At 40.8% G+C, this 21,636-nt stretch overlaps 1 protein-coding gene and 1 long non-coding RNA gene across 6 annotated transcripts in view; one reads left to right on the forward strand and one right to left on the reverse strand.

Moving 5' to 3' along the window:
- LOC139767426 (uncharacterized) overlaps positions 1-21,636 on the forward strand; it is a 39,142-nt gene that overhangs the window by 15,167 nt on the left and 2,339 nt on the right. The window lies entirely within an intron of this gene.
- Positions 1-21,636, reverse strand: part of LOC139767424 (uncharacterized) — a 119,820-nt gene that overhangs the window by 8,742 nt on the left and 89,442 nt on the right. For all 5 annotated transcript variants that reach the window (XM_071696797.1, XM_071696799.1, XM_071696798.1 and 2 more), the window contains 10 exons: positions 12,769-13,055; positions 12,284-12,435; positions 10,208-10,352; positions 8,411-8,687; positions 6,522-6,652; positions 6,111-6,261; positions 5,077-5,279; positions 4,758-4,922; positions 2,968-3,459; positions 1,634-2,347 (listed from right to left, as the gene is read on the reverse strand). In XM_071696797.1, coding sequence (XP_071552898.1) covers positions 1,634-2,347; positions 2,968-3,459; positions 4,758-4,922; positions 5,077-5,279; positions 6,111-6,261; positions 6,522-6,652; positions 8,411-8,687; positions 10,208-10,352; positions 12,284-12,435; positions 12,769-13,014 — 2,676 coding nt within the window. In that variant the 5' untranslated portion in view covers positions 13,015-13,055. The remainder of the gene's footprint in view (positions 1-1,633; positions 2,348-2,967; positions 3,460-4,757; positions 4,923-5,076; positions 5,280-6,110; positions 6,262-6,521; positions 6,653-8,410; positions 8,688-10,207; positions 10,353-12,283; positions 12,436-12,768; positions 13,056-21,636) is intronic.

Genomic DNA, 21,636 nt, shown 5'->3' on the forward strand with positions numbered 1-21,636 from the left:
ACAAAGCACGGGTGATCTTTTCATTTTGTCAGGGAAATTGGTTGGATGTCATAAAGTGGCTTGTGTGGGAGGGGTTTAGTGCTTTTGAACAGGACTGTAATTCGATGTGTTTTTGTTGTACTCGTGGCAATATTTGTTGTGGCTTATTTTCTGTGATGTGGTTTTATTACCTTTGCTATTCACAAGGTAGATGAACAGGCATACGAGACATGGGTTAAGAGAGAGTAGAAATTTTTTTTTGAGAATATCGAGGGATTATTTTTCTTGTCCAAGACTGGTGCTGGATTTGAGTGCTTAAGTCTTTCTAATTGCTCTTACTTTGATATTTGTGCCATAGTGAGTAAATGACAAGTGTTTCATGCAGGGTAATGTATGGATGATGGCTGAATTTATGTCTGTTATAAGTTCAGAGCATACAAGAGGATTTCTTGAGGATGCAGACATTTTATTTTGAGCAAGCTAGGGTTCTGACTGTGATGTAGTGGTGCCTGTTAATGTTTTTGTGGTGAGAGGTAACCTATATTGCCTCTGTATGATATGACTTTAGTTCTGGAGGTCACATAGGAATAGATTAAAATAGCTGGAGAAAGAAATATTACTCTTTTCCTTGAGGGTATCCATACTAGATAGAGCTCAAGAGTTTTGAAAGTTTTTACGATTACTCTGTCTTTCTGGCCAGGTATTTTGCTGACCAACCATTTTTTCATTTTTGTGGATATTGGTGTTGGATATCTTTAATAAATTTCTACTGCCACATCAGCTTATTTGCCTTGGTCTTCTCCATAAATGCTCCACGAATCTCCCCATTTCTTAATCTTGCCTGTACCACTCTCATCCTTCAAACCTGGCTAAACCTTCCTTGGCATACACCCTATTGTGTACCTCACTTTTCAGACCAAGTTATCGGTTCTCTCCTCTGTAACTTGCCCATTTAGCCTCACTCCAGACATTTCTATAATACCCTTCCCACACCCCAAACATCTTCAAGCATTCCATTACCTTAATTTGCCCAATATAGATTTACTATACCAACGTACATGCGCGCCAGCAATCGCTGAATTCTTCGGGTCTTCTGCTATCTCAAAACTTCCAACTCAGAAAGCCAACCTCAGCATTTAGAGGGTTTGTAATTAGATACTTAAAAGCTTGAACTAATTATATCACTGCAGTTATGCTACTTACAAAACACTAAAAAGATTTTTTTTTTTTTAAGGTAGCCTCAGGAACAGTCAAAGAATGGCTGCATCCTCTCACATCCCATTCCTTAGCCATCATGTGTAATGCACCAATACCACAGCTTCCTATCCTCAACAAAGCCCCACAGAGTTGGGTTTACCCAAGATGTTTCACATGCCCCTAGTTCAGTCCACTGATGGCACATCAACCCCAACACACACCATATCATTCCAGTTCACTCAATCCCATGCATGCCTTTATCCTCCTGCATCTGCAGGCCCCAATCACTGAAAACTATTCATGGCATCCTTCCATCTCTAATTTGAACTCCCTGTTCTCCTTTTCTCCTCTTTTGGACACATATCCTGTCAACCTTTCTTCACTAATTTTCTCCCTATGTCTACAATCTAGCATCTGTATGAGACATATTTTACAATATACACAACAGGTAACTAACCTCCGGGCAAGATATTCTTGGTGGGCGTGAAGCTCTGTTGCTAAGCGAGCCTACATTTGCTGCTCTACGTCGATCCCTTTCTTGAGGAATGAACTTGGGCCGACACTTATAGTTGTAGTCCCTCTTTGCACCGGGCTTGCAGGCACTTAGTAGAGGAGCTTGAATGATGCCACCACCCTCTCCCAGCTGCCGCCGCCCACGGTGTCGCAGGTACTTTGGCAGGGACATCTCTGAAGAGGATGACTGCTCTTGCTCGTCATCAGAATCCAGGTCATCTTCTGAAAGGTGGTCTGGTGTTGTTTCTGTCCCATCTTGCCCACCTGCATTTTCCGAAGTCTCACTCACAGTGCTGTCTGTGGTGATGTTGCTGTCTGTTGGTGGCAGAACAGTTGGCACACGGAAAGGTAACCTTGGGTTCTTTCTTTTGTGCCCTAACCTGGTTGAGTTTTTGGAGGCACCAGGTTTTTTCTTCCTCTTACGACCTTGACTTCGCCCACTCCCACGTCTGCGACCCTTTTTTTTTTTACCATGTCCACGACCTTTCTTCTTCCCACGTCTGCGCCCTTTCTTTTTACCCTTCCGAACTTTAGACCCACGACTTCGTCTACTGTTTCTCCTGTGTTCCCTGCGTGCTCCTGTTGATGCACCACTGTCTCGAGATACAGAAGTCCCTTGGTGCACCACTATTGGGGCAACCAGTGCAGACTGGTTCACCTACACAATCAAAAGAATAAATTCATAAATTTACATTAATGATGGATTTTGAGGTATGAAACACGAATCACCAAGTTTGTCCTAACCCTTTCCCTTGACAACAGTTTTAATCATTCAACAAACCCATGAATCACAAACTATATTCCAAACCTTTCATCTTGACATACCTGAACATATATCAAATCCTAGTCAAGATATATTCACAAATGATCTGATCCTCTTGCCCTACATTCTACACTCCATTACAGCTGCCCTTTCGTATGGAAATCGGCAACTGTTATAACCTTCCACCTACCTTAGCATGTTTTACTGATATCCCTCTCTCCCACATTTTTGTTTCTCTTATGGCATCCCTGTGATAAAGTTATACATTCCCCTCAGCTTTACAGGATCCTACTCGGCTAATCATATCCATCCCTTTTCTCCTGTCAATATGCCATTGTCCATGACATGACCTCTCCTCTCTGATCATAATAGCATATGTAAATCATGTAAACATCCTTTTTGTCCATATAAGCCTCTTTGCGAGTTGAAAAACAACAGCTTTCTTACTGGCAGCGACTGTATTGCCTTGCCAATACCCATCACAACACGGCAGTGATATTAGATACCATTCTTACCTTGACTATGTGGTCATCTTGGTTTTCGTCAGTGATGTTGACTGACAGTCCCAGGCCATTCCTGTCCCTAACTGCACCTTGCCGAGTTTTTGCTCCATTTTGTCTTTTTTTCTTACTTCTTGACCTCCCCTGGCGTCTTGACATAATCTGTATGCGTGGGTTCTTCCGAGATCCTTTTCTCCTGGGAATTTGGGCATCGTTTGCTGAATGACTGTTATTACCATGGTGTCTCTGTCTGCTAGCATGTTTATGTCTGGTACGACTTTTACCTCTTCTAGTCCTCCTTAGAGGCGTCCATCTTGGCAGGCGCGACCTCAAACGTGGGATGAGGTCACGTGGAATAGCTCTAGTGTCAAGAAAGGGCACCACCATCTCGCCAGAGTCCAGGAAGTGAGGCCCTCCACGAAAGGTTGAAGGAATATCCCTTCTGGTCCTTCGAATGCCCTTCACTTCAAGGTCCCATGTGGTACCATTCATGATGATATACGAAACCTGGTGGACAGTTAGGAAAGTTACTTAGTGACTGTATGAGGCACCTGTGAGAGTTAGTCACGTGACTATTTGGTGGATTGTTGAGCAGTTTGTTATGCGTGTCTGTGGTATCTGGTGTATAGCTGGGAAGGTTAGTGGTGGTGAATGGATGGATTGGTAGTCAATAGATGTGTACATCTGGTGGATGACTGGGTACTACTAGATGATATGGGAGTTTTAAAAGCTGTGGGACATCATGTGTACAAGTTGGGAGGTTAATGATTCTGGGAAATGATGAAGGAATGAGAAGTTGAGTGGTTGTGGGGAGTTATTAGCTATTCTAGGCCTGATTAATGGATGAAGCGGGTAATGATTACGATGGATGGCCAGAGAGCTAAATGGTTTAGGGCAAAATGGTTGCATAGTCACTTGACGGAAGTCTGTGAAGTTCCATGATTTTTGTTCATTATTAATTTTATGCTATAATGCATTTAGTTTCTTAACAACATGAATATATGTATATGTACGATTATTATATGTATGTTATGAGGACAGAGTTATACACTTGTATATCCCTATCTTTTAACCAGGTGTATATCTGCCTTGGCATGTAGTACCAGGAAACAGACAAAGAATGGCTCATCCACTCATATACACATATATATGTATATACATAAATACCCATACACACCCATATACATACATATACATATCAATGTATACACCTATACACATATTCATGTATATATTCATACTTTCTTGCCTTCATCCATTCCGGTGCTACCCCACCCCACAGGTACCAGCATCCTTGGGGACAGGGGAGAAAGAATACTGCCTTTATATTCCTTGTGTGTTGTAGAAGGCGAATGAAATGGGTGGGACAAAGAAGGGGGCCAAGTGAGGATTTTTTTTCCTCCAAGGCTCCGTTATGTGTTCTTGGTGCTACCTTGCTGACAAAAAATGGCAAATATGTATGTATATATGTATTTACATATACACATCCTAGTTTAAGCTACTGACAATTCCTGATGGGAGGATGGACACCGGGGGTGGGTGTGGACCGATTGCCACGTCTAGGATTCAAACCTATAGGCCCTTAGTGACTAAATATCAGTAGTGCTAACCACATTACCACAGAGATCCATACATTTTGTGTGTGTGCGTGAATGTTAAGGTGGCGTAGTTTTGATTCTGAAACAATGGAAAAGCAGTGTGTGTTGGGGGAGAGAACGACTTAGAACTATATTCTTTTCAGCAAAAACTTTTTGTGAACATTATTTTTGGAAATTGGTTATAAACAGCATAAAGCATCTCATGACCCTGTAGTGATGGTAGCGACGGTCCTGGGTGGCGGGGAAGGACATGTGTTGGTACATGAAGGACCGCCGTGGTCGCATAAGTCCTGCCTCCTGCAAGGAAACGCACGTGGCCTCCAGTTTCTCTGTGTCATAGCCAAACCTCTGACCTCGCTTGCATGGTCCTTGCTGCAAGATAGAGATAACGACCTTTTTTTTTATTATATCAACAGGATGCAAGTTGGAAATATATCATAAAATTCTGAGTAATTAATCATTTATAAACCGTCAGACATTGAGATATGTAAGACTATAGCAGAAATAGGTTTTGTAATCAAGTAACCTCATTAAACTGGTAGCAGTAGCCATCCTTGCGTGGTGCATATGGAAGGTCATCAGGCCAGAGATTCCTATTCACATAACCACAGGGGTCAGGCTTACAAGTGAGGGTCTTCGTATTCTTGTCGAACTGTAGAACTGAACCCTGGGGACAGTAGGCCGGCTCATACAGGTAGTAACAGTTGTCATGAGGTCCAGGGAACATACCTGAGAGCCAAAGAAAGGTTTGTTATTCTACAATAACTGGACACACATTGTTTACTGGCTAATATTTGCACCTAAAAGGAAGTAACAAAGCTTCCTCATAATGTGATAGACTTGTTAAATGACTGTCTTGTCCCCGCACAGATGCTATTCATTTTTCTTTAAAAAAGTACATTATTATTTTCAAGACAGAAGTGGTTGAACATTATGGTAACCACTTTCGTAATATCATTAATATACCAAGGACCAACATGGCGGACAAACTGATTTGTGCATGATGTAGGAAGCTGCTTATAGTAAAAATCTTGCATGGAATAGAAAAACAAATGGCTACTGAGCTGTGTTAGCAGTGCAATGTTTGGAGGATCACTGTGGCAATGCCCTGGCATTATATGCCTTTGTTTGGATATTCAAATATTACCTTTGTATTAGCAGACCTAACAAGTTATTAAAACAGTGGATAACTTGTCTGTCTGTTTATTTAGTTCTATCCACTATGTGGCACAGATTAACGAGTAATTGTTGAACAAAATCAGTGAATGTTTCCTAGTCACCAATCTGTGACAAAGAAATCTGAGAATATACAAAAAGATTTATATTTATTATAAATATAAATGCACAAAAAGATATTTGTGACAAAGAAATCTTAAGGGATAAAAACAGATGCTTGGCTTGAAAAGAAATTACATTTTGTGCTTAACTTACCTGCAGCTGTCACTCCTTTATCACTGTACTGTTACCAACATATTTCTAGCACAATATCAAGCTATGCCATCCCCTAACTGATTTTTTAAGAAACTTGTATACTGGGAGACTCAAGAAAACAAGCCTCACCTTCTGGACAGTCGCATACAGCATTTCCTGAGGCTGTGAGGTAGAGACGTCTATTTCCAGGGCAAAATCCGGGTTCATTGACATCATGGCACATCTGATCAGACTCAACATAAACAAAATTATCTGCACACAGCTGCGGCACACACTCACCCTGAACAATAAGAAGGAAAATTTTAGATTAGAATTATTAACAGTACTATGACACTTGGTTATACACACCCTTGAAAGACAAACTTGAAAAAATGATCAATATTTTGATTTACCTTACCTTCACAATAATGGCTTTTCAAAAATTATGGGATGGATTTACATCAATTATTACAACTGATGAATATTAAATACTGTAAAAACATAATGAAATGAAGGCAATATTCAACCAATCTCAACTTGGAATAACTGATGGAAATGTACCATTCGTGTCTCATTGTTGAGCAGTACCCAGTGTCTGTAAGGGCAAGGTTGCGAGGAAAGCAGCAGTGCACAGCGGTCATAGCCCAGTGGCACCTCATCCCTCTCACAGCCATCATCATCCTCATCCTCACCTGCCACAGGGGAGGGGAAGTTATGTGTGTTAAAGGGCACGAGGAACTGGTCTGTGCTACATGATACACGTCTCGGGGAAGGATAAAAAAGGTTAAGCCATACATGTCAAAAGGGAACATGCTACGGGTTAAAGGACGAGAGGGATGGATCAGATGCCATTTGATACAAATACAGCCTGTAGGACATGAGCTGCAAGTAAAACAAGACTGAAATTTAAAGGACATGAGCTACAAGTAAAACAAGACAAATTCAGAGAGCACAAGTGGTGTAGGTCAGAGGCCATATGATACAAGGCAAAAGGAACAGGTTATAGATGTAACATGACACATCAAATTCCTGAGATCCAAATTAAAAGGTCAAAAGTCTAAGATACAAGTAATAGGAAGAAACAGGTCAAAGGTTACAACATATAAGCCAAGGGCAAGAGTGAAAGTAAAACGAAACAAGACACGGAATAAAGTTCATGTCGAGATAATAGTTCAGCTTAGGGGAAGTTGTATTGGTTAAGGGGCATATGTTGCATATCAAAAGGCATGTGGAACAGATCATATCATTATTATGAGTAACACCACAAGCAATAAGACATAATCGGAAAGGCCATTTCATTTTCAGTACTCAAAAATGATGACAGCATTGTCGTGGACTTTTCATCCACAAAACCCACCCCACTCTGCACCTACATGGAATGCAACCTCAAAGCTGCAGGAGTCCTATAAAGGGGGAGGTCCTGGTGCTGCACAGTAAAATGTATGCAGGGCATGTGGGACAGTCTATGGGGCTTTGTGGTGGATGGCAGGCCATGGTTTCAGTTCAATATACATGGACTGCTAAAGAGTGGATGTGTGCAAATGAAGCCATTGTTCATTGTTCCGAACATTACTTCATGAAGGGCAGAAGCATCTGCCTGTACAAAATTTATCATTATTATCAATATTTACAACCCTTGGACCCCTTGTTAAGAGCCTCCTACAGATAACGGCCTGCACCCCACACATGAGCACCACAGGTATCTTCTTTAGGGCCGAAAGATTTTTTAAGAAGCTGTACTCTTCCATCCGCCATTGATAAAACAGCCTCTTCATGGGTGCTTTCTTGCTTGCTAGACTGCTGCCACTTGCAGGCAAAGTCTGGGAATAGCAAACAGATTGTATCATATGATCTATAACTTAAATGTAAGAAAAAAAGAGCAAAGATTTGCAGATGCTATGGAAATAATGTCATTAACCTTCATCAGTAATTACGAGAAACGACTCCATATTGATAAATAAAGGTGAATTTTACTTCACATACTTCCAGTAGCCTTGGGGTTAGGTTTTGAGAAAAAGGTTAGGCCATGTCAATGAAAACAGAATCAGTTTACTATTCTGAATATGATTAAGATGTTTTACAGATAATCTATAAAAATCTTTTAGAAATGTAGTCGAAGAAGTTAAAACATTTTGCACTGACACTCTGACATGGCTTCAAATTTTAAAAAAGTTTACATTATATTAAGCAGTCCTTGTACATCTTTTCTAGGGGCTCTCAGAGCTTCTCAAGGCTACACTCCACACACAGGTAGAGTAAGGTGGGCTCCTATGAGACACGAAGATGACACTGTGCCTTTTTCCCATTCACTAATAATAACACAACTACACTGAAGGTGACCTCTTGCTTGTGGTGTTATCCAATAGAGGTGGAGTCCAGTAACCACAGGTCTTTGTGACTGGAATAATAATAGGATAATCTGAAATGTGACCGAGTTCACCTGAACTAACCTGGCACAGGAATATCCTTGGGGATGATTGGGACCGAGAAGTGTGGAGGGAGGTGCTTCTTAGTCTTAGGGATGGGAAAAAACCAGATCTTGGGTGGAATATTAGGATCAGGTGTATGGTCAGGGTAGCACTGCGACAACTGTGCCACACTGTATGCCAAGATTATCCCAGAGGCCACACCACTTAGTGAGATGAACGATGACCTCACCGACTCAGTAGCTGTTGAACACGATACCGATGACAATAAGCGAGGGTTCGAATCCCATAATTTCCGGACCTAGAGTATGGAAAAAGCAAATACACAGGCATATAAACTTAAGAACTACTGCTCATAGTAGTATAAAACATGTGATTTGATGTGGCCGTTAGAATTTTATAGTAGTTCCCTCAAATTTCAATAACCCTGTAGGAGAAACTGAGCCGTGTTCCTGTAACATTCTTGTGCGTCTCCAGAAGTATAGCCATAATTACATTTACAAGTTACTTTAAACTACTTTTTTGGTGAGAAGGAAACCAAATTGGAAAATACTTAAGACAGGAGACTAGGGTTCAAAGCTCACATTGTACAAATGCAGAAAAATGTTAAAGCAAACAATGCTATGGTTTGAATTCCATTTCTTGGAGTCTTAAGAAAATGAAATATGATGGACTTTTGTCATCCAGTCATACATGAGAGTAATAGCACGACCATTAAGTGGAAGTGGAACCTCTCGAGTTAAATTATGCAATTCTAATATAGAAATAAAATTGTAAGTGCCCATTTTTTAACATGTTGCTATAGCTAACATGTTAGTTTGTATCAAGAATGTTAGCATAGAGTGATAGATCACTTTTTATCCTAGCAAATCATTATTTGCTTCATTGAAAACTAACAAATCTGGAATTTTCAAGTTGGTTAAGGTGTTTATGGTTTGAACATATCATCAGGTGATTTTCATATCTCCTATTCATACAAGTATGTAACATAGATAACAGCTTAATTTGAAAGAGTTGCGCAGGCTTTACGTAAACTTTGGCTTTTATTTATGTTCAGTTAGGTTTGCAAAAATTCACTTTTAATTTTCCATGCAAAAAGAAATATGAGAGATGTTACCTCGAGGAATTATCCATTGCATCTTTGCATGTGTTAGGAGGTAAGAAAATGTTTTGATCATGGAAGAGAGGATACATACTCTCGCAGTAGTTGAGGTTCCTAAACTTTCTGGTTGGTGTACGTGTAGGCGTCTTAAGTGTTGACTCTTGATCATTTATTAAAACAAGTGATTATATTTTTGTAGATCTTTATTGATAAAAACTTGCCAATGTAATGCAGCTTTGAGCAAACCTCATTTGCCAAAGCAGAGCCTTCAACCTGACCATAATATCTCCATGGCGATATACCTTTAGTAGCTTATAATGTATCTGACATGTACCCTATGGTGAGGATCCAGAGGCAAGAGGTTTGCAACCACTGCAATAGGTGGTGATGAGTTAACTGTATGTGGATAGTGTGTTTGCCACCATCAGTTGAAATATAATTTGCCTCGTGTACATGAGAGAGGAGACATGGGTGTCGCAGAACATACATGAAGCTTCCAGTTTGGCTCTCGGACCAGTAAATAGTTAATGTATCCTTCCGTTAAGAGAAATTAAGACGAGCAATGCGCATTCTGGGAAAAAAAAAACATAGTAATGGTTGTCTCGTAGAGCCATACTGTTTCCTACATGTATTGTGTCCATAGTAATGGTTGTCTCGTAGAGCCATACTGTTCCCTACGTGTATTGTGTCCATGTTCGTTCATGTAGTGTCCGTCTCACCTGTTCCACCACAGAAATGTGGAGAGGAATACGGCCCCCATCTGGCGTGGGCACGTGTGGCAGGTGGCTGAACTGCTCGAGAGAGAGGCTGGACAGGTTGTACTGGAGGTTGTTCAGCAGTGGTGGCAGTGTTGGGTCAACCGTCCTATGACATAACACAGTCATTACGAATCATAGTTCGGGCCAATCTCGGGTCAGGGAGACAGTACAAAGTGAGGGACGATAATGGAAATCACAAACTAATGAACAGGAACATTAGTTATTAGTAATGAGTAGGATCATTAGGTTGTAGTAATGACTAGGAACATTAGGTAGAAGTAGACAGTAGTAGTAGTAATCAGTAGGAACATAAGGTAGAAGTAGTCAGTAGGAATATTAAGTAGAAGCGTGTGTGCTCGACTTTGCTTTCTGCGGTTGGCCTGTAATGTGGGTGAGGCGCTACAGGATATGAAGCGGCACTGGAGTTCACTATTTATGGAGGCTCCATTGCTGTGGACACACACACACACACACAGAGTTATAGTGAGAGAAGAGGCGCCTCCAGATATACAGGTAAGACAGATAGACCATGACCCGAGTTAAAAGTATATATTTGTAAACCCAAAAAAAATAACTCCAAAATTCTAAGCAGGCCAACACACACTACTGCTGGTCTTGCCCGTGTGACACATCCGGGAACAATCAATTATAAAGGCGTGAAAATACAATTGATTAATTAGATCAGTGATAATGGCGTGAAAAGACAATTGATTCATTAGACCAGTAATAATGGTGTGAAAATACAATTAATTAATTAGATCAATAATGGCGTGAATACAACAATTAATTAGATCAGTAATAATGGCGTGAATACAATTAATTAGATCAGTAATAATGGCGTGAAAATACAATTAATTAGATCAGTAATAATGGCGTGAAAATACAATTAATTAGATCAGTAATAATGGCGTGAATATACAATTAATCAGATCAGTAATAATGGCGTGAAAATACAATTAATTTATTAGATCAGTAATAATGGCGTGAAAATACAACAATTAATTAGATCAGTAATAATGGCGTGAAAATACAATTAATTAGATCAGTAATAATGGCGTGAAAATACAATTAATCAGATCAGTAATAATGGCGTGAAAATACAATTAATTTATTAGATCAGTAATAATGGCGTGAAAATACAATTAATTAGATCAGTAATAATGGCGTGAAAATACAATTAATTTATTAGATCAGTAATAATGGCGTGAAAATACAATTAATTTATTAGATCAGTAATAATGGCGTGAAAATACAATTAATTAGATCAGTAATAATGGCGTGAAAATACAACAATTAATTAGATCAGTAATAATGGCGTGAAAATACAAATTAATTAGATCAGTAACAATGGCGTGAAAATACAATTAATTAGATCAGTAATAATGGCGTGAAAATACAATTAATTAGATCAGTAATAATGGCGTGAAAATACAATTAATTAGATCAGTAATAATGGCGTGAAAATACAATTAATTAGATCAGTAATAATGGCGTGAAAATACAATTAATTAGATCAGTAATAATGGCGTGAAAATACAATTGATTAGATCAGTAATAATGGCGTGAAAATACAATTAATCAGATCAGTAATAATGGCGTGAAAATACAATTAATTTATTAGATCAGTAATAATGGCGTGAAAATACAACAATTAATTAGATCAGTAATAATGGCATGAAAATACAATTAATCAGATCAGTAATAATGGCGTGAAAATACAATTAATTTATTAGATCAGTAATAATGGCGTGAAAATACAATTAATTAGATCAGTAATAATGGCATGAAAATACAATTAATTAGATCAGTAATAATGGCGTGAAAATACAATTAATTAGATCAGTAATAATGGCGTGAAAATACAATTAATTAGATCAGTAATAATGGCGTGAAAATACAATTAATTAGATTTGTAAACCACAATAAGTACAATTGTAGGAGGTGTGTTATTATTTATTAGTTATCGTTACTCTCCAGAATCCCTTATCATTATTTAGTCTTGATAGCTTGGGTGTAGGTGGGTGAGTGTGGGGTTACCTTCGTCGACGCCTACGGCCGGAGGCTGGGGGCACGCAGCAGGAGGCCGGGGAGGCCACACACAGGTTGAAGAGCCCCAGCAGGTACAGTGCCGTCAGCACCGAGGTGGTCACGGCGCCCGAGCACGAACCACCCCCTGCTCGCTCGGCCACCTGCCGGAGGAAAGACAAGGTCAAGGGTTGTTAACCTGACGGAGGGAGATGTATATACACAAGACCAGTGGTTTCGTAGGGCTTGTTACGTACCTCCTGCAGGGACCTCCTGACGGAGGGAGATGTATATACACAAGACCAGTGGTTTCGTAGGGCTTGTTACGTACCTCCTGCAGGGACCTCCAGTCGCTCCTGACGGAGGGAGATGTATATACACAAGACCAGTGGTTTCGTAGGGCTTGTTACGTACCTCCTGCAGGGACCTCCAGTCGCTCCTGACGGAGGGAGATGTATATATACAAGACCAGTGGTTTCGTAGGGCTTGTTACGTACCTCCTGCAGGGACCTCCAGTCGCTCAGGTCGGAGTGCTTGAGGGCGTCGACATAGGCCAGCGTGTCGGCCTCGGAGGGGAAGCTGTAGTGGAGCAGGTTCTCCGGCAGGGGGAAGAAGGGCGGCGTCAGGGGCGCGCCAGATGGGGCCGCAGCCGTCAGGTGGGTTGGGGGCGCGAAGGGGGGCGCACCTCCCCCGGGGCCCACGCTAGCAGCCAGGGCAGCGGCTTCCAGCAGCGGCGCGGGCATCACCGACGCCCACCCTCACACGCTCCCGCCCGCCATACTTCCTGACGAAGGAGAGAGCGACACGCACGTTAAACATCCATCATCGCTCACACACGTTAATCCAGACACTCTAAGTTTTATACCCAGTCTCTCTCGTTTATACTGACATTCATTCACTGCTATACTGGCTCACGTTATCTTCCCTCGTTTATTTTTGGGGACTCGTTAATCCTCATACGTTAAACGACATCGTTAAAGTCTCCGATCACAGGATGCCTGTGTTGTTATTTCGAAGAGGCTGGCGTCAGTGCTGACACTCGTTCAACACCGACTAGTGCTGACACTCTTTTATTACGACATATTATACTCGTTGTTATTGTCCAGCTGGGCCTCAGGTGTGAGGTCAAGTGTGGGTTGGCATGGTCTTGACCCCGAGATAATGATAACAATATGGTTGGATGTGTGGTGTGGGGGATCATTGCTTGTCATGTATTGAAATCTCTATCTATATATAATATTTTTATTTATCCAAGGAAGATATCAGAAATATGTCCCCTTATTTACATGGAAATATATATATATATATATATATATATATATATATATATATATATATATATATATATATATATATCCCTGGGGATAGGGGAGAAAGAATACTTCCCACGTATTCCCTGCGTGTCGTAGAAGGTGACTAAAAGGGGAGGGAGCGGGGGGCTGGAAATTCTCCCCTCTTGGTTTTTTTTTTTTAATTTTCCAAAAGAAGGAACAGAGAAGGGGGCCAGGTGAGGATATTCCCTCAGAGGCCCAGTCCTCTGTTCTTAACGCTACCTCGCTATCGCGGGAAATGGCGAATAGTATGAAAAAAAAAAATGGGTATGTTTGAAGGAATAGTGGTTCCAACAATGTTGTATGGTTGCGAGGCGTGGGCTATGGATAGAGTTGTGCGCAGGAGGATGGATGTGCTGGAAATGAGATGTTTGAGGACAATGTGTGGTGTGAGGTGGTTTGATCGAGTAAGTAACGTAAGGGTAAGAGAGATGTGTGGAAATAAAAAGAGCGTGGTTGAGAGAGCAGAAGAGGGTGTTTTGAAATGGTTTGGGCACATGGAGAGAATGAGTGAGGAAAGATTGACCAAGAGGATATATGTGTCGGAGGTGGAGGGAACGAGGAGAAGAGGGAGACCAAATTGGAGGTGGAAAGATGGAGTGAAAAAGATTTTGTGTGATCGGGGCCTGAACATGCAGGAGGGTGAAAGGAGGGCAAGGAATAGAGTGAATTGGAGCGATGTGGTATACAGGGGTTGACGTGCTGTCAGTGGAGTGAATCAAGGCATGTGAAGCGTCTGGGGTAAACCATGGAAAGCTGTGTAGGTATGTATATTTGCGTGTGTGGACGTGTGTATGTACATGTGTATGGGGGGGGGGCCATTTCTTTCGTCTGTTTCCTTGCGCTACCTCGCAAACGCGGGAGACAGCGACAAAGTATAAAAAAAAAAAAAAAAAAAAAAAATATATATATATATATATATATATATATATATATATATATATATATATATGAACTCTTTAGAGAGGTGTGTGTGTTTGTGTATGTGTGTTTTGTGTGTATGTGTTGTGTGTTGGGTATGTGTGTGTGGTGTGTATGTGTATACATACACAACACATACACACACACACATACATACATACATACATACATACATACATACATACACACACAACACACACACACACACACACACATACACACACAACACACACATACACACACAACACACACACACACAACACACACACACAACACATACACCACACACACATAAACACATACACCACACACACACAACACATACACCACACACACATAAACACATACACCACACACACACACACATAAACACATACACCACACACACACACAACACACATCCACACATACACAAACACACACAACACATACACCACACATACACCACACACACACCACACACACAACACACACACATACATACATATACACACACACACACACACACGCAACATATACACAACACACACATACACACAAACACCAGAAAACACAAAACACAACACACACATACACGCAGCACATACACCACACAGGTACTTACACACACGCACGCAATACACACACAACACATACACCACACATACCAACACACACACACAACATACATACACACACAACACACCCCACACACATACACAAAACACACACGTACACATAAACACAACACACACAACACATACACACACTCGCAACACACCACACACATACACAAAACACACCACACACACATACACAAAACATACCACACACACACACAACATACAAACACAACCCCACACACACACAACACATATACACACACATACACCACACACACACACAATACAAACAACACACACACGTACATATAAACACAACACATACATACACACCACACCACACAACACAACACATACACAAAACACATAAAACATACCACACACACACACCATATACCACACATACAAAGACACACACACAACACATATACATACACCACACACACACACACCACACACACACACACACACACAATACAAACAACACACACACACGTACACACCACACAACACATACACAAAACACACTACACACATACACAAAACATACCACACAAACACACAATATACCACACATACAAAGACACACACCACACACACACACAACACATATACACACATACACCACACACACACAACACATACACCACACACACACAACACATATACACACACATGCACCACACACACACACAACATATACACACACATACACCACACACACACAACACATATACACACACATACACCACACACACACACAATACAAACACACACGTACACATAAACACAACACATACACCACGCACACACACAACACATATACATACACACACAACACATATACACACATACACCACACACACAACACATATACACACACATGCACCACACACACAACATATACACACACAACACATATACACACACATACACCACACACACACAATACAAACACACACGTACACATAAACACAACACATACACCACGCACACACACAACACACATACACCACACACACACACACAATACAAACACACACGTACACATAAACACAACACATACACCACGCACACACACAACACATATACACACACATACACCACACACACACATAACACATACATACACACACACACAACACATACATACACACACACACAACACATATACACACACACCACACACACACAACATATACACAACACACACATACACACAAACACAAAACACAACATACATACATACACACGCAACACACCCCACACACACACACAAAACACACACGTACACATAAACACAACACATACACACACTCGCAACACACACACAACATACACAAAACACACCACACACATACACAAAACACACACATACACAAAACACACCACACACATACACACACATACAAACACACACCACACACGCACAATACTTCTCATCCATACACAAAAACAACACAACCACACACGCACACACTCTATACATAACCAATCATCAGCAGATACACACAAACGTGTGTAGTTGGGTGTGTATGTATGTGGTGTGTTGTATGTGTGTATCTGTGGTGTATGTATTGTGTGTATCTGTGTGGTTTGTGTGTGTGTATGTGTTGTGTGTGTGCTGTGTTGTGTATCTGTGTGCTGTGTGTTTGTGTGTTGTGTTGGTATGTATGTGTGTGGGTGTTTGTATGTATATGTGCACACAGCACATACACAACACACACACAAACACACACCCACACAACACATAACCAACACACCAAAAAAAACAAACACACACCCACACAACACAACCATACACACAACACATACCACAACACACTACACACAACAAACACATCATACAACAACACAACACAACACACACCACACATACACACACACCCACGTACACATAAACACACAACAAACACAGATACACGACACAAACACCACACATACAACACATACACCACACATACTCAAACAACACACAACACATATACACACACATACACCACTCACATAATCCACACACAAGCACACACACCACATACACGCACAACATATACACAACTCACACCACATACATACACACACAGATACACACCACGTTTGTAGTGTGTTGTATGTATTGTGTGTATCTGTGTGGTGTGTGTATGTATGTGTGCGTTGTGTGTGTGTGCTGTGTATGTATGTATGTGTGTGTGTTGTGTTGGTATGTGTTGTGTATGTATTTTTGTGTTGTGGGGTGTGTATGTTATGGTGCTACACATCACATAACACAACAAAATACCACAACACAGATACACACACATAACACAAACACACACGCAACACATACATACACCACACATACACACGACACCACACACACGTACACAAACACACAACACAGATACACACATACACCACACACACACAACACACCAGACATACAACACATACACAAAACACTACACACATATACACCACACACACATACAAAAACAAAACACCACTCATACATACACATACATCACAGATACACACAACACGTGTGTAGTGTGTGTATGTATGTGGTGTGTTGTATGTGTGTATCTGTGGTGTATGTATTGTGTGTATCTGTGTGGTTTGTGTGTGTGTATGTGTTGTGTGTGTGCTGTGTTGTGTATCTGTGTGCTGTGTTGTTTGTGTGTTGTGTTGGTATGTATGTGTGTGGGTGTTTGTATGTATATGTGCACACAGCACATACACAACACACACACAAACACACACCCACACAACACATACACCACACACACACAAACACACAACACACACACCCACACAACACAAACATACACACAACACATACACAACACACCTACACACACACAACACACATACACTACACACACACACAACACAACCACACACATACACAACACACACATACACAACACACACACATACACACACAACACATACACCACACACACATAAACACATACACCACACACACACACACACATCACACACACATACACCACACAACACAACAGAACACAACACACATACACAACACACAACACAACACATACACCACACACACACACATAAACACATACACCACACACACATACACACACAACACATACACCACACACACATAAACACATACACCACACACACACATCCACAAACACACACAACACATACATCACACATACACCACACACACAACATACACAACACACACACATACATACATATACACACACACACACACATACACACACACATACACACCACACACATAAACACACACACGCAACACATACACAACACACACAAACACCAGAAAACCACACAAAAACACAACCCAAACACCAGCACATACGACCACACAGGTACTTACACACAACACGCACGCAATTACACACACAACAACAACACCACACATACCAACACAACACAACATACAACATACATACATACTCACACAACACACCCACACACATAACACAAAACCCCACACGTACACATAAACACAACACATACACACACGCACACAACACAAAACACACCACACACACAAAACAACATCATACACAAAACATACCAACACCAACACACACAAACTTACCAACACAGAACAAACACACAACCCCACACCCACACACACACTCAACACATATACACACACATACACCACACACAGCAACACAATACAAACAACACACACACGTACATATAAACACACCACATACATACACACCACACCACACAACACATACACAAAACACACTACACACATACACAAAACATACCACACACACACACCATATACCACACATACAAAGACACATACACCACACACACAACACATATACACACATACACCACACACACAACACATATACACACACATACACCACACACACACACAATACAAACAACACACGTACACATAAACACAACACATACATACACAACACAACACATACACAAAACACAAAACATACCACACAAACACACACAATATACCACACATACAAAGACACACACCACACATACACCACACACACCACACAACACATATACACATACACCACACACACACAACACATATACACACATACACCACACACACACAACACATATACACACATGCACCACACACACACAACACATATACACCACACACACACAACACATATACACACTACATCACCACACCACACACACACAATACAAACACACAACGTACCCATAAACTCACACATTCACCACGCACACAATACAAACAACACCACATACACAACCTATACACCACATACATACACACGTGTGTATGTATGTTGTGTGTATTTGTATGTGTGCTGTGTTGTGTGTGTGTGCTGTGTTTGTGAGTATGTATGTGTGTGTTGTGTTGGTATGTATGTGTGTGGGTGATATTTGATATGAGCACACAAACAACACACCACACATACACAAAACACACCACACATCAATACACACACACACACACACAACACATACAAACACACACACATACACAAAACACACCACACATATACACACACACACAACACCACACATACAAACACACACATACACACATACACAAAACACAACACATATACACACACCCACCAAAAACAACACAATACCACAACACCACAAAACACACAACACACCAAACAACAACACAACAAAAAAACACACACATATAAAACCCCAAAACAAACAACACAACACCCAAAAAACCCCCAAAAAACACAACGCAACATACACACACCATACACCCAAAAACCACTTTTGTTTTGTGTTGATTATTTTGTGTATGTGTTGTGTTGTTTTGTATGTAGTGTTTTTGTGGGGGTGTTTGCTTTTGTGGTTTTGTGTTGTGTGTTGTGGTTTGGGGATGTTTGTTTGGGATGGGTGTTGGGTTTGTTAAATTTTTATGGGGGTTTTTGTAAAAAAAGGGGGGTTTTTTGTAGTATTAAATTTTTAAAAAAAAAAATATAAGTTTTTAAACCCCGGGATGTGTGTTGTGGTGTGTTGATGTATTTTTTTTTTTTTTTTTGGTGTGTAATTTTGTGTTTGGGGGTGTTTTTTATGTATAAAATTTTTGGTTTTGGGTTTTTGTTTTATTGGTGTGTGTTTGGTTTTGGGGGTTTAGGGGTTTGTTGGGGTAGTGTGGGGGGTGTAGGTGTTTTGGGTTGGGGTTGTTTTTTTTGGGGATGTGTGTGTTCGTTTTTGGTTTTGGGGGTGTTTGTGTTTTTTTGTGGGGGTGTATTGTTGTTGGGTGTAATGTTGGGTTTTTTGGGGTTTTTTGTGGTTGTGGGTGTTTTGTAAGATTGTTTGTGGTTTGGGGTGTTTAGTTTTTGTGTGGGTATGTGTGCGGTTTATGTGTTTTGGGTTTTTGTGTTTTTAAAGTTTATTTTGGGTGTGTTGTGTGTAGGTTGTGGTTTTTGTATGGTGGGGGGGGGGTGATTTGTGGTTAGATTTGGGGTTTTTTGGGGGGGGGTGTTGTGTTTGGGGTTTTTTTATGTTGTGGGTGTGGGGGGTTTTTTGTAATGGTGTTTGGTTGGGGGTGGGTGTTTTTGGGGTGAGTGGGGTTTTGGTTTTGGTTGGGTGTATTTGGGTTTTTGGGGGGGGGGTGGTTTGGGGGTGGGGTGGTTTGTATGGTTTTTGGGTTTTTGGGTGTGTTGCGTGGATTTTTTGTGTTGTTTGGGGTTTTGGGGTAATTTTTGGTGGGGTTGGTTTTTTTTTGTGGTGGTTTTGTTTTTTTGGGGTTTTTTGTGGGTGTTGTTTTGGATTGTGTGTGTTTTTGTTTGTTGTGTTGTGTGTTAAAGTATTGGGGGTTTTGGTAAGTGTGGGTGTTAAGTGTTGATTGTGGGGATGTTTTGTTTTTTAGTTTTGGGGTGTATGTTTGGTTTTTGATTGGGGTGTTGTGTATGTTTGTGGGGTTGTGTATTTGTTTGTAGGGGGTTTGTGGGTTGTTTTGTATTTTTGTGTGTGTTGTGTATGTGTTGCGTGTGTGTATATGTGTATATATGTTGTGTGTGTATCTGTGGGGTGTATGTTGTATGGGTATGTGTGGTGTGTGTATATGTTGTATGTATGTGTGTTGTGTAGGTGTGGTGTGTTGTATGTGGTGTGTTGTGTTGGTGTGTGTGTATATGTATGTGTGTGTTGTGTTGTGTGTATCTGTGGTGTATGTATGTGTGTATGTTGTATGTTTGTGGTTTGTGTTGTTGGTGTGTGTTGTGTATATGTGTGGTTGTGGGTGTGTTTGTATGTATATGTGTTGGTGTGTGTAGGTGTTGCGTGTGTGTTGTGTTGTATGTGGTGTTGTATGTTGCGTGTGTGTGTTGTATGTGTTATGTGTCGCGTGTGTGTATGTGTTGTGTGGTGTATGTGTTGTGTTTTGTGTGGTGTTGTGTGGGTATGTGTGGTGTGTGGTTGTGGGTGTGTTTGTATGTATGTGTTGTGTAGGTGGGTGTATATGTGTTGTATGTATATATGTTGTGTTGCGTGTGTATCGGTGTGTTGTGTATGG

Source organism: Panulirus ornatus, chromosome 61, assembly GCF_036320965.1.
Source record: "Panulirus ornatus isolate Po-2019 chromosome 61, ASM3632096v1, whole genome shotgun sequence".
Lineage (NCBI taxonomy): Eukaryota > Metazoa > Arthropoda > Malacostraca > Decapoda > Palinuridae > Panulirus > Panulirus ornatus.